The following is a 25045-nucleotide window of genomic DNA, read 5'->3' on the forward strand; positions in this document are numbered from 1 at the left end:
CACGATGCAGTTGGACTGAGTTATTCCCCTCATTGTTGTTCTGCAGAGGGGACGAGGAGCCAGCCTCTGGTTATCTGCTGGGTCCTGCGGTGGCCTCATCCACCGCTGCAGATGCTAATGGTGCCTCACAGCCTCGCTTCGCAAATGAACTCAAGCCTGTGCACGTTAATTGACATTTTGTCCCTGATTTACTGCTGTTGAGTAGAAGTTGCTTTTGTCTTCCTGATGGCCTGTGTTGACCCTCCTGCTCACAGAATGGAGATTGCTCCGAAGGGCGCTTCGGCACAAGTGAGCTCACTTGTGAGTCTTATTGGAGCATATAGGGGAGGGCGGTGTTCCTGGTGGTCTTGGCCTCCTGCTGCTGGGGGATCTCACCTGGAGGGTTTCATCCCACCTGCAAGGGACTGTGCACCCTTAATGAGGAGGGTCTGCCCAAGTGTAGCTGGGCTTCGGAATAAGCGTAGTCTTGTCATGGCTGCCCAGGTCGTCAGCACATGATAGAGGCGCTTGGGTCCCGTCTCAGGCCACCCTGGTTGTCCAGGAAGCAGGATCTCCCCAGAGTCAGTGAGGTGGTGGTGGAGGTTCTGATCCTGCGGTGGCTCCTCAAGGCAGCCTGGCTGCTCTCCTGGCCTCGACTCCAAGTCAACCCTTACTACCAGACCCTGGGACAGGATTTGGGAGGCAGAAAAGGAACATGGCAGCCTGTGCCGCCATGGTCCGTGCTGTGTGTCCAGACCCGAGACTAAGAAATGAAGGAAGCTGGCTGGAAGATTCTGGAAACCCGTGGCCAGTGGTTCCCATGTGGAGCGGGTTGGTGTGCTCGAACTCTTCCTCCCTCTGGGAACCACCCTGCACTCATTCACAGTGGCTTCTAGCCCCTGGATCAGGGCCAGTACCTGGTTCTTTAAAGAAAGGAGGCGCTTGGGAGGTGGCCCTGGCTTCCCCTAGAGGTCCAGAGGCAGGAGTTCGGGGATAGTGCCTGTTCCTCCAGGAGTCAGTTAGGTCAGGGCAGGTTTCCCAGTGTCCTTAAACCTGCCAGTCATGCAGGGCACCGATGCTGCTGATCTGGTTTCAAAGTGTGGGGCAGGCAGCTCAGGAGACGTGAGCGGTGACACCATCCGGGACCCGCCAAGCCTTGAGGCCCTGGATCCGGATGGTGGTGAGTGGTGGTGCAGGCGCGCCTCTCCCCCTCCTGCAGCTGCCTTCCCCGGCCTGAACAGCCAGCTGCCGCTTCCTTGCCAAGGGGATGGCGAAATCCAGGCTAGAGGAACCACAGCCAAACGGCCATCCAGACAGCATCTCCAGGCCCGCAGGTCAAAAACGCCAGGTGTATCCACTGGGCGCAGGTCGGGACACCGAGGACCTCCTCACCCAAACTCGCCTTCTGTCCTCTGAGCTGGGTGTCTCTGGGCTCTCCGATGGTGGCTTCTGTTCCTCACCAGTGCACCTGCCTGTGTCTGCAGTCTGTCTCCCAGCTATGCCCCTCTGGTTTCCTCCCCGGAGCTCACTTGTGCAGGGGCAGTGGAGGCGCAGGGCAGGCCAGGGCTCCAAGGCGCATGGCCTGCTCCCACGGGCCTCCCTGCTGTCTCTCTGCAAGTTTTCTTCTGCAGAGTCTGAGTCTCAGCCTGACTGAAAACAACAAGAAACACTGGAAGCACTATGGCCAAGTGAGGTGAACCGGAAACCTCATGACCAATGCCGTTCGCCATGGTTAAGAGTCGATCTTACTGTGTGTGTTTGAGATTTACGTGATGCTATGGGGTATGAATAGACAGTGAAGAGGGCCCGATTGTGAACAAATGGACGTATCTCTCTCTTCTATACACTCTGTGTGACGGGAGCAGCTAAAATCTGCTTATTTAGAATCTCTGGTAGGATAGTGTTATTTCCTAATGACCTCACACTGAACGGCGGCCTCCAAACTTGTCCATCCTGCGCATCTGCTCCTCTGAGGCCACTGGCTGGCCGTTCCTCATCTCCTCCGCTGCCTCCCGCCTGCCCTGGACACTACTGTCTTCTTCTGTGTTTGGTGTGTGTGGCTCCTAGAGTGAGGCCCTGCGGTGTTTTCTGTCTGTGTCTGGCTTCTTTCCCTGAGCTCCAGGTCCACCATGTGTGGCAGGAAGCAGGCTCCCGTTTTTTTTCCTGATCTTGACTAATGTGCCATTGTATGGGTTTTGTTTTTGTTTTTGTTTTTGGTACCGGGGCTTGAACCCAGGGGAGCCTAACCGCTGAGCCACATCCCCAGCCCGTTTTTACTTCTTATTTTGAGACAGACTCTCTCGAGGTTGCGTAGGGCCTCGCTCAGTTGCTGAGGCTGGCTTTGAACTTGCCATCCTCCAGTGTCAGTCTCCTGGTTTGCTGAGTCACAGCACTTGGCCCCCCGCTGGTCTTTTTCCTGTCATAGGAATAGACGTTGGCTCTACCTCCAGGTCTTTAGCTGATGCGAAACGAGCCAAATGAAGACCTGGTAACAGACTCACCTCACCTTGCCAGCCGGTCCAGCTCTTCTCGTGAGGATAGAAGGAGAGAGCTGGTTTATCTTCAGGATGCTTCTGCTGTCTTCACGTCCGTAACAGGAAACCCAGACCAACCTCTGTGTGTTGGAAGGAGGGTGGAGGCCTTGATGTAAGTTTCTGTAGCTAACTGGGTTTTGTGACCTGCTATCTTGTCACCCAGCCATCTTTGGGTGGGTTCCTTTATGTCTGCTTAGCACTCACGTGCAAGGGTAATGCCAACCTTCTCGGTGGCTTTCTCCAGGGAACCAAAGCCTGCGGGAGAAGCCTCATTCTGCTCTCAGTCTTTGCTCAGTGTCTACCATCAGCTCCGCGGGCTGCACCAGTCCTGTGCCTCCTAACACTGGGGAGAGGCCCAAGAGACGCTCTGCCTCCCTTCTCCCAGTTCCTCAGGGGCAGAGGGGAGGTGCTGTGGCCCATGGGTGCCCAGCTGCCAGCCCACCTCCAGCTCCAAGAGACTACTGCCTTGAGCCCCAGGGCCTGTTGTCACCATGCAGCAGAAATGGGGTGAGAGAGATCAGGGACACAACCATACTGCAGATTCATTCCTGGAGGGGCCTGGCCCTCGTTTGGCTGCCTTGGAGGGAGATGCGCCTTCAGAAGCAGGAAGGGAAGAATTCTTGTCCCCAGCTCCAGGCTGAGGAGCAAACCAGGAATGCGGACAGCCGTCCTGGGGAGAAAGGCCCGAGGGACCCACTGCCCTATGGGACACAGGTTTTTTTCAGGTCTCCCTGTTTTGCTTAACAACATGCCTTTGTTTCTGAGTTCTCTGAGGAAACCAGCAAGACAAAGCAATCAAACAAAACATGAGCTTTCTCACAGGTGACAGCACACACACAAGAAGACAAGGGATTTTATCAAACTAAGACACTCTTGGCAGCAAAGGAAACAATCAAAGAGCCCAGAGACACCCTGAGGGTGGGAGGAAATATTCACAAACTCTCCATGTGAGAAAGGTTAATATCAGGATATATAAGGAACTGAACTCCATATGATGAAAATCCAAATAATCCAATTAATAAAAGGGCAGTAGACCTACTAGACACAGCTGGCCAACCGGATAGGAAAGGACGCCCAGCTTCGTTAGTCACCAGGGGAATGCAAGCCAAACCCACAGAGGACGCCATTTCACCTCCGCTGAAGTGACTACAGTCAGATACACAGAGGGGGAGCTGGGGCTCTCTGTGGGTGGACTGTGGATTCACCCAGCCCTGGTGGAACACAGCAGGGAGGCTCATCAGGAGCAAAAACTAGAACTGCCATGTGACCCAGCTGTCTCACCACTGGGTCCACATCCAGAGGAATCGACCCAGCATTTGAAGAGACTTCTGCCCCTCCGTGTTTATTGGAGCACAATTCACAAAAGCCGATGTGTGGAATCAACCCAAGTGTCCATCCATGGATGAATGGATTACAAATAGTATATCACGATGAAATACTATTCAGCCATGGCAAAGAAGGGGGTTCTGTCACCTGTGGCAACAGGTGAACCTAGAGTGTGGTGTGTTAAGTGGAATAAGTCAGGCACAGAAAGGTATAGAAACTAAGAACGTTGCCCTCATAGAAAATAGAAGAGTGGTTACCAGAGGCTGGGAAGGGTAGAGGGGAGCTAGGGAAGGAGAGAGGCTGGCTGGGCCGGGGGTGGAGGCTTGCTTAGCATGCAGGAGGTTCTGGGTCCCACCCCAGGGGCTGAAACAAACAAACAAGTACAGGAGGGCCATGAATTAGAGGCTCCAGGTGGATAAAAAGTGACAGTGAGGAGGAATACCTTCCAGAGTTCTGTAGCACAGCAGGGGAACAGTGGTTGGCAATAATTTATTATGTATTTCAAAATACTGGGAAGAGAGGACATTGAACATTCTCACCACAAAGAAAGGAGACAAATTTGAGGTCATGGATATGCTAATTACCCTGATCTGACCTTCACTCATTGCGTGCATGTACCAAAATATCACATTGTGCACCATAAATACGTGCAATTATTGTGTCAGTTAACAATAAAATAATATAAAATAACATGTGGAAAACAATAAGAGCATTTTAAAAGAGTATTTGTGACTTAAATAGACTTGAAGTACTTGTGGCCCAGATACATTTTAGAGGACTGCAGTGGTTCCTGCAGAGACTGTTGCAAGACATTTTTCACGTGCTGTTGGAAAGCCGAAAATGACAGGCAGAGAGTACCTCTAGCTGACCTTTAGCAAGGCCAGTGCTGTCAGATAACCCGCTCAGTACTCCATGTGGACCTTTGGGTGCCAGCCTCCTGACAGCTCAACCAGATGTGAGCTCACCTGAACCCGGAAGGCCCGAGACCCCGGCCTCACGCCCTGCGAGGTCCTGAGGAGCTCATGTGGACCCTGCTGTCTCTCTTGGCCACCTTCAGAGGCCCAGGCTGAGGGACCAACACTAGCCCTGTGTAAAGCTGGGTGGCTTTACACCCAGCTTCACACAGGGGCTGCCATGTGAGACTTGAAAACTGAATCTTAGAAATGGACTTTCTGATTTGAATCCACTTAGCTAATCTTAAAGAAAAGCTTATTACAGGACTAGGGATGGGGCCCACTGGTAGACAACTTGCCTAACCTTGGGAGGCCCTGGGTTCAATCTTCAGCATCACAGAAATAATAATAACAATAAGAGCATTACCATGGACATCTTCAAACACGTATAAACCAGAGGAGTTAAGAGGAACCCCATGTGTGCATCAGCAAGTCCAGCAGGCCCTGGCCCCGGCCACCTGGCTCCAGCCCCACTTCACCTGTTCTTCATTGTGCTTGTTCCCTTCTGCAGCTGTAACAAGTGACCACAGACTGAGTGTCTCGAAACAACGCAAAACCATTGTCCTTGTTCTGAAGGCCAAAATCCCATGGCTGCTCACTGAGTCATAGTCACAGAGTGCCCAGGGCTGGAGGCTCTTGGGACAATCATTCTGGCCCTTTGCAGCTCCTCATGGCCACTGCTTCCCCTGGCTGATGGCCTTCCTCCTCCCAGGCACATGCCTTCAATCTCATCTTCCATCGTCACGTGGCCTTTTGCTTCGGCCTCCTGCCTCCTCTGATGAGACCTTGTGATCCCCAAGGGCAGGATCACCCCACTTCAGGCTCCTTCGCGTGGTGACATCATCGCCATAAAAAGCAAAGTCCACAGGTTCCCGGGACCAGGACATGGGCAGCCTGGGACCGTGAGCTAGTCTATTGCACCCACACTACTGCAGCAGGAATATTTGGGAGCAGACCTCAGACATTCTACTTAATCCATACACACATCAGTATATTTATCTACAAAAAATAATGACTTAAAAAAAAATAAACGCAGAGCCGCAGCTGCGCCTAAGCAGAAGTCCCTGGGCAAGCCCGGTGATTCAGCGGCGCTCCGGCTTTCCCGCAGTCAGAGCTTTGGCTTCAGGTTGTTCAGCAAACGAGGAGGTGCCCTAGGTCTGCTAAGTCTTCACTTCCGCGCTCCTGTTTCTGTCCTTGCTTGCTGTTTTGTGCTTAGTTTGTCCTCATAGTTTGGCTAACTTGTCCCCACAGTCGTCAGTGTGCTTCCTTTTTACCTGGGTTTCCCATAAACCCCAAGTCAGACCTGAGGCTGGTCACGTTTAGGTTGGACTCTGTGGCCCAGCGCGGGCCAGCAGCACTGTCTACGCAGCTCCAGGGGCCAGGTGTCTGCGGTCACTCTCCTGCGCTGCGTGGAGCATGGGCTGGGGTGGTGTTACCTCCTCCTGGCCTCTGCGTCAGGCTCACCCCATGCTGGTGCTGGTGGCCCAGCTCTGTCACCACAGCAGGGTGCCAAGGAGCAGCGTTCTTATCTTGCAATTCTGTCAAATGTAGCCGGAGCTTTCTATAAGAACAAGTTTCCTTCGGTGTCTAGTTGATGATCCTGAGGAACTACTTGTGAAAGGCAAACTGAATTTGTGATTCTTTCCCTAGCAACCTGGTTTTCAGAGTAGCACCGTTTCCTAGCGTCCACCAAAGGTGACCAGGAAGCTGCCTCGGTGCGCGTGTGCTGCTGCCACGTCACGGCTTCCCACGTTTGTGGCACTGAAGTTCTTTGCGGGATTATCCTCATCCACACTGCCCCCTCTTTGGCCAGTGAGAGACTCTTTGAATTGGCTTTAGAATTTTTTTGACATCAGTCAAGAAGCTTCCCCATCTTATGATGGAATCGGGGGTTTCTGGCTCATCTTGGGCATTTCCTGCCCCAGGTCTGGAATCAGCCTTTGCTCCAAGGAGCTCTGGACTACTGGGCTGGCCACTGTTTCCTGGCCTTGTCATCAGACAGAGCTATAACATTTTTAGAAAAGAAATTATGGTTTATGCTATTATTTCCTATTCAAAGAAGTACATTGCTTCATTTCTGTGGTTCTCTATTTGTATTTCTTCTCTTGTGCTTGAAATTGGTTCCTAATAAAATTGCTTTGCATCTGGGGCTGGGGCTGGGGCTGGAGAGGCTGTTCTTCTGCAGAAAGCAGAGCCAAGTATCCACTGAGCCTCCAAGCAGATGGGGGAGAGCTGTGCAGGCAGCAGGAGCCGGGTCTAGAGAAGCGTCTGCTCTTCAGGATCCTGTGGTCAGTCCTTCTGAGCTGGCCGAGGTCTCTCCAGTGTTCCCTGTAGGGTGTGTCTGGCTCCCTCCACTGACATAACTTAATATTGTACCAGCTGGCAATGGGAAATTGCTTGAAGGGCTCAGCTGCCCTTGGGCTAAGCAGGCAATGAAGGGTGAATTTGGAGCTGAGAGGTAGAGAGGTGGTGAACTGGTAACTGGCAGTGGAGGCATTCAAGTCTGACTGTGGGGGGCCTTGCTGTGGTGGGGGGATGGTGGGGACAGGAGGGGTACTAGTAGGGGTATCAGTCATGTTTAGGTGCTATCCGTAGTGCTTTGCACACTCAACCCCCTCACCTCACAGTCTGAAGAGTTACGCACTCCCGTCATCTCTGCAGTACAGATAGGAGGCTGAGGCCCGGGGAGGCCAAGCCAGGGAGCACTCATGGGCAGGCTGACTCCAGATCGCTTCCTAAGCTCCCTCAGGTTGTCCCCGTCTCGACAGACTAATGGACGAATCAGGAAAGACAAGTACTACATGAGCTTTGTAGCCAACCCTTTGTGGCTGAACCAGCCTCCCCATTATCTCTATTTTATTATTCAGGATTTGCTAGGGAACCTAAACCAGAACTGAACTCTGCTGGGGACATGGAAAAGCCGGGTGACCGAGGCGACTGACACACTGGAATCAGGGTGTGAGGACAGTCTGGTGCACGTGGGGCCTTTTATCCAACACACCCAGGGAAGGGGCGTTCAGAATCATTGCTGTGGCTCTAGAAGCCACCAGAAGCCCTTGACACACATTCCTGGTCCCTGAGGAGCCTGTGGCCGGTCCCTCTGAGCTGTCCCTGGTCCCCAGTGGGCAGAGAGGGCACAGAGCAAAGCTGGAGCTCATGTGGCTTTGAAGAAAAGGCGCGTGGGGCACTGACCCATGCCCGGCGCTGTGCCAACCCCATGGCTGGCCACTTTGGCACCTTCTAGTTTGTGACCTTGAGAGAATTATCTATAAAGAGACATCAAGTAGTGCCCTCCTCACCCTCAGAGCCTCTGTGAGGACCATGGTAAGGGAAGCATGGTTCACTTCCAACCCCTGTGCGCAGCCGCCGTTGCTGCTGTGGACAGCTCTGCCAATGGCACCCCTGTTGGGTTGGAGGCCAGAGCAAGCAGCTGCAGCCAGGCTGGATGGGCAGTGTGTCCCTGCACATGTGTGCATGAACCCCGTTTTCAGCTGGAAACTTCGCGTTTGCAATCGGGGCCTGGGGAGCGGTCAGCCCTGTACACTCAGGGAATGACCCCATCTGTCACTGTTCACCACGACCTCTGCTGCTTCCATCATCTCACGAGACGTTCCTGTGTCTGCACAAAAATTGAGCAACACCTACTGTGAGAAAATGGCCAAGCGAGGTGGCTCTCTGGGTGTCTCCTGGGTCTGGGGCACAGGACGCCTAGTCAGTGAGGCCCCACGAGCTTTGCTGGGCTTAGAGCAGAGCAGGACTCTGTGCTTCCCAGGTGGAGAGGAGGTTTCGGAGTGGAAAAGAGAGTCTGTTGCCATCTGCCACAGGCAGTGTCGTCTGGAGGGGACTTCATCTCGTCTCCACCACCTGGTGAGATGCTTAACTGGGCAAATGCAGGTTCTCTCGAGCCCTGTCTCCATCTGCGGGGTGGAAACCAGAGCCATGAAACTCGTCTCTCATCAAATTGTACAACAGAATGAAATAATTGATAGAAAGTGCCTAGGGCCCCGCTGGGCACACAGAGGTGACTTCATCAACCTCCCCTGCTCCCAGTGCTCCTAGCCCAGGGATCTCGAGTCATTAGTGGCCACCTCTGGAAGAAGCTGCTGTTTAACGTGGACCTGGAGGCCGCCATTCTGTTGGAAACTCACTGGACAGGTAGGGCGGTACGTGGAGTTGGGTTTTAGAGTGCAATGCAAAGTTGAAGAACTCGCACACCCTCTCTTTGCCTCCACGCTGCATGGTCCCTTTATTCCTTCTTGCCAAATGAATCCTAAGCCCCAGGTGTTCCCACCCAGGCTGATGGAATCGATGGCACTGCCTGCTTTAGAATGAGCCACGGCACCTCTGTGCCTCCAGATTAGATGCTGTGTGCTCAGCATCCGTAGGAAACAAACAGAGAAGTAAATATTTGCTACAGAATGGCTCTCCAGAGCTTGAGGATGTGGTTCCGCCTCTGAGAATTCATGGGCTCCATGTGCCTCTTGTTTAGAGTCGAGGCAAAGCAGTCCCCACAGCAAGGAGTCTGTCACTTTGGTGTATCCAGGGGAGATAATGTGCCAACGGCACAGTGGTATTGAATATTGATAAGGATGGGACAGGCCGTGCTTAGAGTCAGTGACACATTCAAATGACTGGCAGAGAGATGAAAAGAAAGCCAAACCGAACTCCCCTCCGGGACCCTCCGCCAACTGCCTTGAGGGTCTGGTGCTCTGTGGTCTCTCTCCTGCCTCCCCATCAATAATCATGATCCAATATCCACCCTTGGTTTCCAGCTCCAGGGTAATTGCTTTCCTCCCTCATTTTCTGGGCTGCTGGGCTGTGCAGGCAACAGGGCAGTTGTGTGACCGCTCTGTCCAGGCGGGCACTGGAAGTCGGTCCTGCCCTGCAGTGTCTGGTGTCAGCCCATTTGCTGTCTGGTGGCCTGAAAGAGGAAAGTCATTTTATGGAGCTATTTTTAGACTGCATTTTCAATTTCAGCAGTTATGAAACTTGGTGACCTGGGGACACAGCTGTCGATGCGCCCTTCTGTGGTACAGCTGCGTCTGCTGTGTCCTACCCATGCCTGGTAGGGTTCCTGGCAGTGTGAGCCCCCACGAGCCCCGTCACTGCCCTCCTGGGCGGCTGAGCACTCTGCCAGGAGGTCGACCGTGCGTCCCTGCTGCCCGCGGCCTCACACCTCCATCCGCCCGTGAGGGTCTTATCATCTGGGCTTCTCACCGCACACATAAGGAGCGCCCCACAAACTCTAGGAACAAACGGGTCCATGGCCACCCTTGTAGTCCTGGACAGCTTCCCAGGGTGGCTGATGGAGGCAGCAATGGGGAAAGGAGGCTTCTCGACAGGACCTTCTTCAGAACCACCCAGAAGCGCCCAGGCGTCCAGATGCCAGGTCCCCTCTCAGCTGTCAGGGAAGGGCAGGGCCTGACTCCAGGGCTCCTGGGACATGCCCGTGTTCTGCCCCAGCTGGTGCTAGGCTCTGTGTGCTGCCAGTGTACTCACGCTCTGATCACTTTGTGCCGAGTCCCGTGGGAGCGTGATGGGGCTCCAGAGACAGTTGGCTGTGGAGTGTCTGACCCGCAGCCTGGTGCTGGCCGCCCCCAGTGTGCCCTGCACAACACCATGGGCATCCCAGGGATGTGAACATGCAGACTCTCGGCCCCTCTGTGACCTCCAGACAGAGCCTGCAGCTCACCGGGATTCCCTAGGCAACTCAGAGGGATTTGTTTGTGTATCAGTCACTTTTTCTTTTTAAAACCATAGTCCTTTTTCTAGAATGTGCTGTGGTCTGCATATTTATGGTTCCAATAACATGTTGATACTTGAGCCCTGGTTGGGGTTAGGAGGTGTCTTGGGAGGTGTGGAGGCCGGGAGGGTGTGATCCTCGTCAGTGCCAACTACTGTCCTGGTAAAAGAGGCCCCAGAGAGCTCCCTGCCCATCTCGCCTCACAGGGCACAGCCAGCAGGCACCATCTCAGGAGGCCCCTGCTGGACACTGAGCTTGCCCAAGTCTTGATTTTGCTTCCCAGCCTCCAGAATTGAGAGAAATGAATCTCCATGGTTCAATGAGATGCATAGACTCTGGTAGTTAGAGTAGCTGGCACAGACGAAGGCAGGGTCCCATGAAGCTGTGGGCTTTCTTCCCCTGAGAGGGTCTGCTTCAGATGGAGGACGGCAGGATGTGGCTGAGGGCAAGGCCACCGGAGACTCTGTGAGAAGCTGCAGGGGACCCAGTGGGGAGGTTGGAGGAGCGGAAGCCAGAGCGGGCAGGGAGGTGCTTGCTGGGGACACATGGGGGTCTGGGTGTGTCACACAGAGCCCGCGGCAGTCTCTGCTCATAACAGGAGCGTGAGGGTGAGGAAGAGGTCCTGTGAGCTCACTGCCTGCCTGAGCCTGGGCCTGCTGGGGTCTCGGAAGCTCTGCAGTTAGCCTCCGCTTCCAGGATGACCGGCAGCTCGGAGCTGCGGCCTGAGGCCGGTTCCCTCCCGTCCCCCCTGTGGTCTCTGCAGACCCCTGGCTTCCCCAGTGAGCGGCATCCATCCTCAGCAGCTATTTGTGAGCACAGGGCTGCAGACCACGGGGCCCCTGGGAGAAATGGGTGCTTCTCTGTGGCCTAGTGCTGCTGCTGTCTCCGTGGTGTGGGAACCTGGCCACACCCTGCCCCCAAGCCCCCTCTGACCCAAGGAGGCCTGTCACCTGGTGCAGACCGAGAGCCCTGTCATTGTGAGGGTCCTGGAGAGATGCCAGCCCAGGGGGACTTCTCCCACCGGGCTCACCATGCCCAGGCTCCCCAGTGTTCCAGGTGTTTCATGCTGGGGGCCGGGTGGGGCCCCAGGCTGCTTGGATGGGAGGTATTTGGGATGGGACTATGCTGCTCCCACAGTCATCACCTCTGTGCACGTGGGTGACAGGTGACAGCCATCAGGAGGACTGGCGCTGCTTCCCTTCTTCCTTTCTCTTCTCCATGTGGCCAGCCATTTGCACAGTAGCCACACTGGGCTTCCTTTGCTGGTGGTAGAAGTTGCTCAGGGGCCATGTTTCCTGGCACTAGTGTGGACTTTGCCCCCCACTCCCTTGGTAGCCAACAAAGCCCTCCCCTGGCCAGTGCGTGGACCTTGCCCTCCTGACTGTGCCACCACCTCCTGCGCTGCAGTCACCCTGTGGCAGTGGCGTCACCAACTCTGGTCTGTTGGTAGGGACCAGGCGTGAGGGGAAAGTGTTTCTAAGATGGGCGACTCCACGGAGGCAGCTGACCTCCCCCCACTAGCCCTCTCCCCCCAAAACCACTCCCAACACCCCCAGCCCCCAGTGGCCCTCTCCCCAATGTCCCTGTCTCTGATGGCCTCACCCCCAGCATCAGGTCCTGGGTCCTCACTGCACTGCCGGCAGCCGCGCAGCCTGGGTGGGTACACGTCTCTCATGTCACATCATGGTTTGGGGACACTACGGTTTCTCCTTTCTGCAACATCTAGGCATGTGTGACCTGAGGTGGCACGTGAGCCTAGCCTCCTTGCTCTTTGGGTATGCATTTTTCAGAGCAAGTACTCAGGGCATGTGCTCTTCGCAGTCCCCTTCTCAGCCCGCACCCTAGCTTCTCAGTCCTTGTGGCATCCGAGATCTGGAAGAGAGCTGTGTCCACCTGGGCTCCTGGCCCTTCCCTTTCTGGGTTGGGCTACCAGGGTGTGCTGTGGAGACCAGTGGTGGGGGAGCCCCCTCTCCTTGTCCTTCTCCTTTTCCCTTTGACAATCCTTGGCCACTTCACATGGGCACGTGTTCCCATCGATCCCCTGGTTCTCAGGAGCCGGGCAGCCCTGGCACCTCTGAAGAGTGCCTGTTAGGGGACCGGCTCCCTGACTTTCAAAACAGGCCCCACAAACCATCATGTGGACTTTTGTGCAAAGGGGGACGTTTAGCTCCGAGTTTGAGGACATCATGTGTTTTGGCAGAAGGACAAAAGGTGAACTGTGGGCAGTGCATCCTGGTGTTCCTGCTGTGACGGTGAAGGACGTGTGTGGTTTATCTGACTAAAAATAAGTGAAACGCAACAGAAAGGGTAAAATGTAAAAGAGAGGCCCGCTGCCCCTCCCCAGGCCTGGGAAGCTGTTAGGGTCTTCCCGCGTGCCCTCCAGGGCCACCTCACGCCCTGGGCAGACATGCACACACACACACTGTGCTCTTCTCACATTTAGAGTGTTCAGCCGACTGCAAGCTGCACCGGCCTGTGCTGGCCTCTTGGCGCTCTTTGTTGCAGGGCCTTCTGATGACAGCTCAGCCTTCTGCCGGACATGGCTGCGGGTGCAGGATGGCGGGCGTGTGAGACCTCTTGGGCATGCCCTGCTTTCACTCAGGGGGGCGCCTACGGCTTTGTGCAATGATAAGGAGATGCCATGTCACAGCGCTCCTCTCTTTAATTTGGGAGGTGGTTGGCAGTTTTCCTTGTGGGGGGTGGGGAGTATGGCGATTGCACTCAGAGGTGCTTAAACAGTGAGAAACATCCCAGCCCTTACTTTGTTTTATTTTAATTTTGAGACAGGATCTCACTAAGTTGTTTAGTGTATTGCCAACTTGCTGAGGCTGGCCTTGAACTTGCGATCCTCCTGCCTCAGCCTCCAGATCCACTGGGATGACAGGTGTGCATCACCGTGCCCAGCCCTTGGGACCCTTATGACGACTGGGCTGAGGCTCTTCCTGTTGGCTCCAGTGCTGCACACGCCACAGCCATGGAGAGCCATGATGGATCCATCAAGCTCAGAGTGGACAAAAAATGGAACCCCAGGGACAAAGGTGATCTGGTCTCCTGTTGGAAAGACACAGATAATGAGGTGGGCAGAGGTCTCTGCTGTCCCCTGTCTGCCTCCCACGCACAGGGAGGCCCATGCCCACTGGCTTCTGGAGAAACAGGCTCCTGGCGGCAGTGAGACTGGGATCAGGACCTGACCAGGAGCTTAGGAGGGGCACTGCTGGGGCAGGTGTCGGGTAGGACTTGAGCACCCTGCCCTCCCTGCTCCTGGGGGCTGGCCCTGGTGGGCTGTTCCACAGGTGCACACAGTTCCCAAGTATCCTTCCCTGCGCCTCCCACCTGCTGAGCCTGTGAGGTGGGCCTTGGCACACTCCCCTTTCCAAAGACTGTCACCACTTAGCAGTGGCTAAGGAAATATGACCCCATTTGGAGAATAAAGGAGACTTCTGGGAGGCCTTCTACGGAACAATAAAGATCTGACGGACTTACACCTGGGAGGCCGACTCAGTGGACCAGACACAAGACCGTGCAGATATTGCTGCGAGATGAGTGGACGTTGGGACCAGGAGGTTGACATGCCGCCCTGAAGAAGAGCCAGGTGGAAATACGGAGAAGGCAAGGTAGGGGCACTGTCCTAACTGCCAGTCGATTGGGCTGGATGCCAGACGGAGTCCGCTAAAGAACCACTGAGGAGGTCCCGTCGACACTGAGGGGACAGCAAGGAGCTCGAGACAAGTGTGCAAGGCGCAAAGCAGTTTGGATCCGCTTTCCTAAGGCAGGAAGCCCAGGAGGAGGAGACAGGCACCAGCGGAGGCAGGGAAAGTCACCATGGAGGATGGTGGAACGGATCTGAGGCCTCAGGGAGAGCGACTCAGGACAGGAGGGGCAGCCTGTGTTGTCGTGGGATTTATGTAGAGCAAAGGCAGGGAGAAAGTGCTGAAACAGAGCACTAGGGAAGGGTCAGAGAGGGCTGGCCTCGGTGAGCTGCCAGGACACAGGGGGCAAGGCTGTGCAGCAGTGTTCCCAAAGGTTGGACCAGGACTTAGAGCTGCAGCGTTGTCTTGAGGTGAGGGTGAAGTGCAGTGTCACAGGCAGGAACCTCTCGGAGTTCTTGGGGACACGTTTCAACAAGATGAATAGCAAACCCAGGAGCATGGCGGGAGCCACGTGAGCCCACGTGACCAAAGAGACCTGGTCTGGAGCACCCTCTAGAGAGAAAGGGGGGCAGATGACACCCTGCCCTGAGCACCCCTTTCTGCTCCCAAAACCTAGGCAAGGGGACAAGAGTGAGCCTGGGCCTGAAGGACCACACATGCTGTCTTGAGGGCCACAGCTCCTCCGCATGCTGGGAACCAGCAAGCCACTGTCATCTGTTGAAAGCTGCTTCCTTGCACCTGTACCAGGACATTGCTCCCTGGGGTGCTGGTCAGACAAGACCCTAAGCAAGCTCCTGTTGATAACATCACAGCTTCTGCACCTGACATGTGAAACCCCTCTGTCAGAGGGATGGGTGTGGAAGGATACGGGTCACTCCTCCAGCTGGCCACCATTGGCAGAGCATCATGAGGGACAGAGGTGCTGTCTGCCTGTCACCACTGAACTCTTCTTGCAGCAACTGATCTCTTGTGAGCTTTCCCCAACAAACCGTATGTCTCTCAGGCTGTCTCTGAGCACTTTCTTCCTGCGCCCTGGCAAGCGGGTCCTTCCCTCAACAGATGTCCAGCCTGGGAAGCACACTCCACCCCCAGGGGCACAGGGAATTTCACCACCACAAGCACCCAGCCAGGGGACCCTTTGTGAGTCCCCCTCCCATCAACAGCCAGCCAGGCCTGGGTAAACACTGTGATGGAAACTTATCAAAGTAAGAAGCTTTTCCTCTCCAAGAGCTCATGTAGAGAGTGGGCAAGGAAAACCAGAGACCAGGGGACACGTGGGAGGCGTAGACCTGAGAAAGGGCTTTACCTAGAGTACAGAGTCTCCAAGCTCAATGGACAACAGCACAGCATCAGATCAGTCCCTCACCACACAGGCAAAAGGTGTCTCACGGAGGAAGGCAGGCGGGGGGCAGAGAAGCGCTGGAGAAGATGTCCCCTTTATCACATCAGGGTGGTGCGGATAAAGCCACAGCCGGAGAACCACACACGTCACGATGGCTAAAACAACGCACGCCAATAGTGACAACACCAAATGCTGGTGGAGTGCAAAGGACGAGGTCAGGTGCACGTCACTGGTGGGATATGAAGAGGTCTGACTGTCTGGAGACAGCTGGCGATTGTGACAAAATCACACACGCAGCCACCATCAATCCAGCAATCGCATCTTGGACATTTACTTCAGAGAAATGAAAGTCAAGGAAACCGCGCATAAATATTCATAGCATTTTTGTTCCCAGTGTCACCGATCTGGGGATGTCCCAGGTCCCCTTCCATGGAGAATGGTCAAATGCTCCGTTGTACACACGGGCATGGAAGACTGCGGCAGGATAAAGGAACAGACGGTGTAGATGCCAGTGTCTTGCGAGTTGTGCTCAGAGAAAGACCTCTCCAGAGGCACATGCTGGGATTCACTCAGAAAGCATTTATAAATGAAAAATATTTTTAAATCAGTGGCTTCCAGGGGCAAGGGCTGGGGGTCAGGTAGGCATCGGGCAAGTGTGGTTATAAGAGGAGAATTTTTGAGTTTGTGGAATCATTCTGCATCTTGAGAGTGGTGATGGGCACACGGACTTCCACAAGTGATGGAACTGTATGCCAACTCTGCGCACGTACACACACACACACACACACACACACACATATACTCCCACACACAGGGGAAATCCAGCCAGATGAGTGGATGGGATCCTGCTGAGATATTGTGCTGCAATTTCACAAAACATTGCCCCTGTGGGAAACAGGAAAGGTCCCCAGGGTCTCTATGGATTATGTGGTGGATTTAATAAAAAGAAAAAAGGAAGGTAGGGAAAATTAAATTTTTTATAATTGAAAAACTTGGTTGAAACCATTAGACAAAAGCAGTAACTGCAAAATATTACTATTATTGAGATTACATGGGTTAAAGGCAGCAATCCAAAGAAAAAATTCAGAACAGAATTTATAAAATTTGGCAGAAGATTTTGTATTGGATTCACTTAAAAATTACTTTAAAAGGTTGAAAATAAGAGTCAGTAAAAAGTTAAGTAGATAAAATTGAACTAAAAGAATGCTGGAGTGACAATTTTATATTAGACAAAGACCTTTAAGGCTAAGACATCATGCCCCCGACAAAGAGCATCAGACACAGGGAAGGTGGGAAGTTCAATGGAAGCCCACAGGCACCTGACGTTATCGTCAGAGACCCACAAAGCAGCCGACAGAAGTGACAGTCCCAGGAACTGCAGCTGGAACTTGAAACGCTCATCTCACAAACTGATGGAGGGTGCAGATTAAAAATAAGCAGCACTCATTTTTAATACGTCTTCTGTCCTCATCTTTCCTACAGCAAATGAGTGCACACCCTTCCGGGATCAGTGGAGCACTGGGTGCTAGAGGAAGCCTTGGCGCGTTAGGAGTGTGTTCTCAACACAGTGCAGTGAAGTTAGGCCAGCCTGACAGACAGGGAGCTGGAGAAAGTCAGTTCTGTCCAGAAACCAAGATGCACTAAGGCACAGACCCAAATTAAAGAGGAGGAAAAGAATGAAAATACTACCTGAAATGGGCCCGACTAGAATGCTGTGAATTCTGGAAATCGATCTCATGCCATTACAGGAAAGTATTGCAAATCCATAAGCTTGTTGGCCAGCACACAAAGACCATTTTCCATGTTTAAGATTATTTCCCACATTTTTCTGTATATTTAAAATTTTGAGTAAACATTTATGGATATTGTTAAAGAATGACTCAAACAAAAATATAGATCTTTTAATATATTTATTAATACATTGAAATAGCAAGAGGAGAAAATGAGGGAAAGAAAGAAAGTGAAGTGTTTGACAGAAACTAATAAGTGAGATAATAAATCCAAAGAAATGAGGAAAAAGAGAACAGAGATAAGAGCTAACGTCAATGAAAGAGAGAACAGAAATCAATATCAAGGATTAGTGAAGCAATAGGTTCTTTGAAATGACTAATGAGATGACCAACCTGATGAGACTGGTCAATAGACTGCACAGAGTGTGAAGGAGAGAGAGACCCCAAACCCAGGAAAGTTAAGAGACAGGTTTAAAAATAAAAACTACAGACAAACATGTAGGAATACATTTGAAATCCACAAGGAAATGGGTTTATTTCTACCAAGGATATAAAGTGCTAAAGTGGACACAAGAAGAAATGGAAAACTTAAGTAGATGATAAGATTTAAAGATGTTGAAATGGCAGTACAAGGTCCCCTCCAGCAGATGCCCTTGGTGCAGGACGGGGCTGGAGCGGAAGGCACAGACAGCTGGAGGGCTGCAGGGCCCATCATGCTGATAGACCAGGGGCCAGGCTCCCAAGCTTCTCGAGGTCAGACCTCACCGAGCAGCTACTTGGCTTCTCTCATCCTCTCTTCCCCTGCCTGTCTACGGGGGAAAGGGCACACCCCACCCACGCCTGCTTGGAGACTTCTCACCAAAAATTAAGGTGTTCACGGCCGTCCTCCGTCAGGAGAGAGACACTGCCTATACACCAGGGGCCTGGGTGCCCTCCTGTCCTGACCCCTGCTCCCCAAGCAGCCACTGTCCTGACTTCTGATGCTGCAGATTCAGTCACAGTGCTCCCCGCGTCTTCCCAGCCGTGTGGGTGAGCTTCCTCAGGCCTGTTGCTACGGCACCACCTGTCCATCTCTGCACCACGCAGTCCACTGGACAGAGCCTGCTCCCCCTGTTCATCCATCCTTCTGTTTATGGGTGCTTCAAGCCCCCAGGTTTTTGACAAGTGACATGGTGTGATCATGCGTACGCATAGTTGACCTTTATTTTCTTGTGGAATCTGTATTTGTGATTTGCCTGCTTTCTGAAATTTACTTGTACCCCCACATCATTTTGCCCACAGTTTCCATTGCCAGTCACAGAACAGTGCAGACTGGCAAAAGGAGTTCACGCCTCCCGATGTGCCTTTTACCAGGAGGCTGTGCCTTGTCTCAGCTCTCAGACTGGAAATAGGCGTCCTTTTGGCCTCCACCCAGGGACACATCTTTCTCAGTTTTGTGGCTCTTGTCAGTGTTTCTAAGATGGCCTCAAAGCTCTGTGCTTAAAAGCCAGCTGGTGCCCCTGAGCTCAGGAGGCTGTGACGCACCCACAGAGCAGCTCTGCGTGGAGAAGGCTTTGCTCTGCTGCGATTAGGTCCCGTCACTGTTGGTTCCGTGTCGATGGATCAAAGTCTTTATGAAATGAGCTGCCTTTGGAGAGAATCACAACTGGTTACGTACTACTGACTGGTGACGGAGGGAGGGAGCAGAGGCCTGTGGGAACAGGACCCAGAATTCCTGGAGGTTTGGTGCTTTGTGTTTGCTACTTCAGGTCTGTGTTGGCTTCACGTAGTGTGACAACCATGAATAACGAGAACTGGCGGCACACGCCTGTTGTGGAGGATAGACCTGGAGGTTGAGCGGCTGGCCGGATGATTGACGCATGTTCCGGGTCGGCAGATCTCAGATCTCAAAAGCTTGTCATCCGTGCACACACTCCCCAGGAGCCAGGAGTCCTCATGGCCCACCTTCTCCAACGCCTGGTACTGCGACATGCCGCATGCGTTACCCTGGCTTAACGTGCCTTTTCCTGACGATCAGTGGTGTTGGAGTGTCTTTCCATGAGCTTTGGGCTGGTTACTCAGATGCCCTCTTCTGCTAAATGCCTGGTGACCAGTGTTTGTTCCCTGATTTATTGGGTTTTCCATCTGTTCTCATGACTTGTGGGATTCCCGTGTTCTGGATCTGTGTGTTGGTGTCTGTTGCATGACACATAATTTCTCCCGTGCCATGGTTTATCATTTCATTCTCTTAACCATGTTTTTTCCCTTGACATAGAGTGTATCTGACATATCACTCATGCATGGAGTGAGACTGGCCCTTCTTGTGGCTGTACGTGGTGTGGCGTTTCATTGGCTGTGTATTCATAGGTGACACAGGAAGGTTCTGATTCATCCCACTGTCTTCCCCATTCCCTCCCCTCTCTCTTCCCTTCATTCCCCTTTGTCTAATCCAGTGAGCATCTATTCTTATCCCCCTTAACCATGTTTTTTAATCAATATGAGTCCTTACTATCAATGAGACAAACCTTACCCATTGGTTTATGGTTAGTGCATTTTATACTGTTATATCATCTTTTTATTCTGCCTAGTGTGAACTCATAATATCATCCTGTTACTTTTTAGGAGTCTCACTAGTCTACCTTCCACATTCAACCTACAATCCATCCAGAATCGACGATTGTGAGCCAGTGATCAGTCTTTCTCTAGAGATAATATTTATTTCTAGAGATAATAGACTGTCCTTTCCCAGGCACAGCCCTCCCCCCCTCGGCCTTTCGTTCTCATTCCTGCACTTACAGCCTGCTTGTTTCCCGGTATTTAATGTCTGCTTCCTGTGAGCAGCATGTAACCTGACTCTGATTTTTTTATCAGGGTTAAAATCTTTGCCTCTTCAATGCGGCACTTGTCTGTCTGTCCTTAATGTGTACTTGGGCATATGCCTCTCTATATTGCTGTTTCCCATGTGTACCACATTTATTCAGTTCTCCTTTATGGCTCTTGTTAAAACTATACTTTGTCAATTCAGTATTTTTAATTTTTAAAAATTCCTCCCATTTTAGCTAGCCAGCTATGTGTTCCTTTAGCACCTGTGGTTTGTTTGTTTGTTTGTTTGTTTGTTTTTTTTTGACTGCCCTAAAGAGTTCAATATGAATCCTTGACTTTTTAGTTAAATATAAACCAGGATTTTCTTGCTCCTGGACAGTGCAAGGCCCTGAGAACATTGCTGTTCCTTTCACGTCCTGCTCCTGTGAGCTGGTGGTCATGTGCCTTAATTCCACACGGGTGGACCACTAACGAGGGTGTCCCTTCTTAGCTCCCCTGTGCCTTTCCCTGCTGGACTCTCGGCCTCATTCCTAGCCGGGATCATGTCCTGTGTAATGAGCATAGTACTGATGGATTCTCTCAGTTTCTGTTCATCTGAAAATGTCTTAACTTTACTTTTACTGTTGAGGAAAGTTAAAACTAACTGTATGCTCCTAGATGGGCAATTAGTTCTTGCCATATTTGAAGGATGTGGTTTGGCTGTGTTCTGGCTTCTGCCCTTTGTCACCCACATTTTGGTTCCTGTGGAGCTGCTGGGTGGCACTCTGCCCTGAGGGCCACCAGTTCCGCTATGACCAGCCGCGTGTGTTCTTCCTTGGACTTTTTCCTGAGTGGTAGAGCCGTGCTTCCTGAACTTGTGGTTTCTTGCCCCTTGTCAATACTCAAAACTTCTTGGCTGACAGATCTTCTAATACAGTTTCTGCCTCACTCTTTCTTTTTCCTTCCGATTTCATCCTTCATGGACATGGGCTTTAAAATAGTGATGATTTGAAATGTTGAAGAAAACAGAGGGCTGAGCTGTAGCTCAGCGGTTGAGTGCCCACCTGGCACGTACACAGCCCGGGTCTGATCCCTAGCACAGCAGAAAAAAGGAATATAGAGGACATATTGGAGAATTTCAACCAAGAACTGGAATATATTAAGAAATCACACTGAAAAGTAACTGAAATTCAGAACACAGTAAATGGATCAGCAGAACAGACACAGTAGAAGGAAGGATTATTAAATAGAACACAGGTCTGTAGAAAATATCTATCAGGAAGCTGAATGGATGGATGAAAGATGAATTTTTTATTTAAGATCCCAGGTTCTTGCTTTGCATGAGAGGTAAGACTTTCTGCGTTGCTGGGCCGCGTTTCTGAGCGGCTGTATGTGACCTGTGAGGCTCTGGCCCTCCTACTGCATGATCACTCCTCCTCTCAGGCTCCCCAAGGGCTGCCGAGGGTGCTGCGGTGCCTGCCCTGCTCTGCTCTCTATGCAAAGCCATCGTATCATTCTGTGGCCCTTGTCTGCTCCTGTCCACACTGAGTGTCGGGCACACCAGGAATTTGCTCTCCACCTGTGCTGATAGGGTCCAGCAATCAGGAACAGGGTGCATTTGTGTGTTGGTTGGCCTGGTGATGGGGTGTGTGTGTTGGTGTGGTGGAGGGTGATGGGATGGTGGTGGGTGACTGGGTGTGGGTGTGCTGGTGAGGTGCTGGTGACAGTCTAGGTGTGGGCCAGTATAGATATAAGTGCCTGGTCTGGGGGTTGGGTAGCTGAGGACTATAGTCAGCTGGCTGGTGTTGAGAGCCACAGCCAAGTCGGAATGGCCCCTGGCATTTTGCCAGAAGTAATGGTTGAGAGGCGAGCCATTAAGATGATGATAATTAAGTTAAGCTGTGTCAATAGGGCAGCCCCCTGCTGCCTTGGGTGCCTGCTACTTTGGAGCTCTCCCGGGGAATCCTGGAAAGTTCGCGTTGGTTGGTGAAGTTCCGGTGGGGAGTTCTGGTTGGTGTGTGGGGTGCTGGAGAGTTGCCGCATGGGTGGCGTTCGGGAGAGTTCCCGGGGAGTGTGCGTGGAGTGCTGTTGGAGTTCAGGCAATAAAGTTTCCTGTTTGAACATACAAGTGCTTTGTGGTGGCTCGGTGATTTGTGCCCACCAGACTGCGGCAGGCTGGAGCAGGGACGTTCAGGGACTGTGTGGGACTCCAGATGCTTCTGGAGATGCAGATGGGACTCTGGGTGGCCTTACAGACAAGCAGCTAGGAAGGGCTGACACCTGTGTCCCAGCAGCTCGCTGTACATAGCCAGCCCCTCTGAGTCCTCTGGTTGAAGTGCCCCATCACCCTGTGAGGCTAGTTTGTCACATGCCCGCATGCCAAGTGACATTCATCCGGCCTGACAGGCCCAGATGTGTCAGGAGACAGCACTGACCTCATTTTTTTGCCTCTTCCCCATCCTAGCTGCGAGAATCCGCTGCTCCAGAAGGTGTGGGTGGCTGACTTGGAGGCTTGCCGGCTCCTGCTGCAGAGTCTGAAGCTCCAGGAGGCAGTGGGCAGCCCATGTGCAGAAGACAAGGGGCCGAGGGACGGCCTGAGCTGGGCCCAATCCGAGGAGCAGGGGAAGGCCCTGTGGCAGGCATCACCCAAATGGAGGGCTCACCACACCCCTGAGCTGCACTGCGCAGGAGAACAGAAAGAGGTTGGTCTTTTCCACGTGGCTTCTTGGGGCGCCTTTTGGGTGGTCAGTACTGGGTGGCTCCCATCAACCATGCAAACTTTAAGGTCTGAATAACTCTTTTTTTTTTTTTTTTTAAAGAGAGAGAGAGAGAGAATTTTTTAGTATTTTATTTTTTAGTTTTCTGCAGACACAACATCTTTGTTTTGTATGTGGTGCTGAGGATCGAACCCGGGCTGCATGCCTGCCAGGCGAGCGCGCTACCGCTTGAGCCACATCCCCAGCCCAAATAACTCTTGAATATGAGTTAAAAAAATGCCATTTTTTTTTTTTTTTGGTAGAAGTATTATAGAGAAACAGAGAAAATTTTTTAGCTATTAGTTTTGTTTTTATTCTAACTTAGAGTCAAATATAGTGACTCTACAGGTGTTCTATGTGCTTACGTGTAATTCTACGCACACATGGTGTTCACCACGAGGTTTTCCGCCCAGCTCCTGTGCGAGCTCCTCTGCTACCCAGCTGGCAGGCAGAACCTCCTGTCGCCTGAGTGAGCAGCAGAGGCAGGTCCTCAGAGGCCAGGTGGCAAGCTTGGGAAGGGACGCTGCAGTGGGCACTGGCCATAGGGAACGCACTGTGGAGGACGCTGAAGCAGGAGGCCCCTAAAGGCTAAATGAGGAGCCAAACAGGGACGGACAGTCCAGCAATCCTGGGCCACAGGGCCTGTCGCAGGGTGGTGCCATCCAAGGTGGAACAGGACGTCGTCACAGATGTCCTTGCACAGGCTCTGGCGCCCTGTGTAGTAGCTCTGGTTGGCAGCCATGTGTCCTTTGTGACCTTTCAGCTGTGAGTGTTTTTAGGGCTTGACACAGCAGCTCAGATTTGATCCTGGCCACCTCCCATTCCCAGGCTGGGCCTCCTGAGCTCAAGGCAGAGGGGTTGAAAACCTGTCCCTGCTGCGGGTGGCTTGGGAGAATGTTCCCGTGTGAGGGAAGCACCACCTGAGCATGGGTGTGGGGCCCTGGGTGACGAGCTGCAGGCCCTGGCCGTGTCCTTGAAGGCAGGGCTGGCTGCCCAGGGTGACTGTGTCAGTAGCTTCTGTCACGTCTACAAAGCTGAGACCATCTCTTGCTGAGAAAAAAGGCTGTCTCTGGCTCGTGGCTTGGAGGCTTCAGTCATGGTCATGGGCCCGATGCTTGGGGCCTGTGGTGGCCATCACAGCAGAACCACTTGACAGAGCAGAGCCATTTACTGTGTGGTTTGGAGCAGAAAAGAGCTGTCCTTGGAGGGTGCACCCCGAGGACCTAAGGCCTCTCCCAAGGCCCCATACGTTTCCACCCTCTCCCAACAGTGCCGTGCTGGGGGCGAGCCTTCAACCCCGGGGCCTTTGGGGGACTCTGAGAGCTGCATGGTGGCAGGTCCCAGGAGGAGCACGGTGCTGCGTGGAGGGGGCCATACCAGTTAGGGAGGGGTCTCCTGGGCCAGGGCTGCCCAGGCCAGGGCCACCCAGACACAGCAGAGGATGCCTGTCAGGAGTGCCCTGTTGCCCGCTCCCCTTGGAGCCATTCAAAGTCTGCCCTGAGGCACCTGTAATAAGAGGGACGGCAGCAGAAAGCACATAGAGTGAGTCCTCAGTGACACAGGCCTTCAGAAAGGCAGAGCCAAGGACACAAGCAGCCTTCGTGCCCACCCACTGACCACGGACTGGGAGGGGGCAGTGGAGGACTGTGATGGGTCAGCGGGTGAGGACCAAGGCTCATGGCCTGGGGTCCTCGTGAGGCCTGTTCAGGTCCCTGTGTCCCCTACCTTCTGACACGAGGCTGTTCCTTCCCTCCAGGTGGAGGGAGGGTCTTAGGGCCTGCTTCAAAGGCAGGTGGGGGATGCTGTGCCCTGCCCCAGGTGACAGGGCAGAGCAGGCTTGGGAGACCTCCTGCTCTGTGGCTGCCTCTGGGGCCAAAGGGCTGAGCTTTGGGCTGGTATGTCCTGAAGCCTCCTTCCCTCTCCCTCCTCCGTGGTCTCACCCTTCAGCTTCTCTGATGGCTTTCCCAAGTGTGGAGGGGTTGGTCTGCATCCAGCAGATCAGAAGCACCTACCAACTTCAGTCTTTGGCTGTGGGAAACAGCTGTTTGCTGGAAAGTATAAAACCCCAGGTCCAGGACGAAGAGGAGAAGGGTCGCATCACAGAACGCCTGCCTTCTTGCCTGATGGCAGGTCCTGCAGCGGCTCTCCTCCAAGCTTCAGCCCTCTGGACCCTCCCCCCCACTGACCAGGTGCCCCGTCAATTGCTTGTCACCTTTTTGGAGGGCCCTAGTGGGGGCCTCATCATCTTCTG

The 25045-nt window shown here is 53.0% G+C and overlaps 1 protein-coding gene across 1 annotated transcript in view; it reads left to right on the plus strand.

Annotated features, from left to right (window-relative positions):
* Disc1 (DISC1 scaffold protein) overlaps positions 1-25045 on the plus strand; it is a 198672-nt gene that overhangs the window by 152721 nt on the left and 20906 nt on the right. The window contains exon 11 of the mRNA XM_027947986.2: positions 22503-22740. Within this exon, the coding sequence (XP_027803787.2) occupies positions 22503-22740 (238 nt within the window). The remainder of the gene's footprint in view (positions 1-22502; positions 22741-25045) is intronic.

This window comes from Marmota flaviventris, chromosome 12 (assembly GCF_047511675.1).
Source record: "Marmota flaviventris isolate mMarFla1 chromosome 12, mMarFla1.hap1, whole genome shotgun sequence".
NCBI classification, from domain to species: Eukaryota; Metazoa; Chordata; class Mammalia; order Rodentia; family Sciuridae; genus Marmota; species Marmota flaviventris.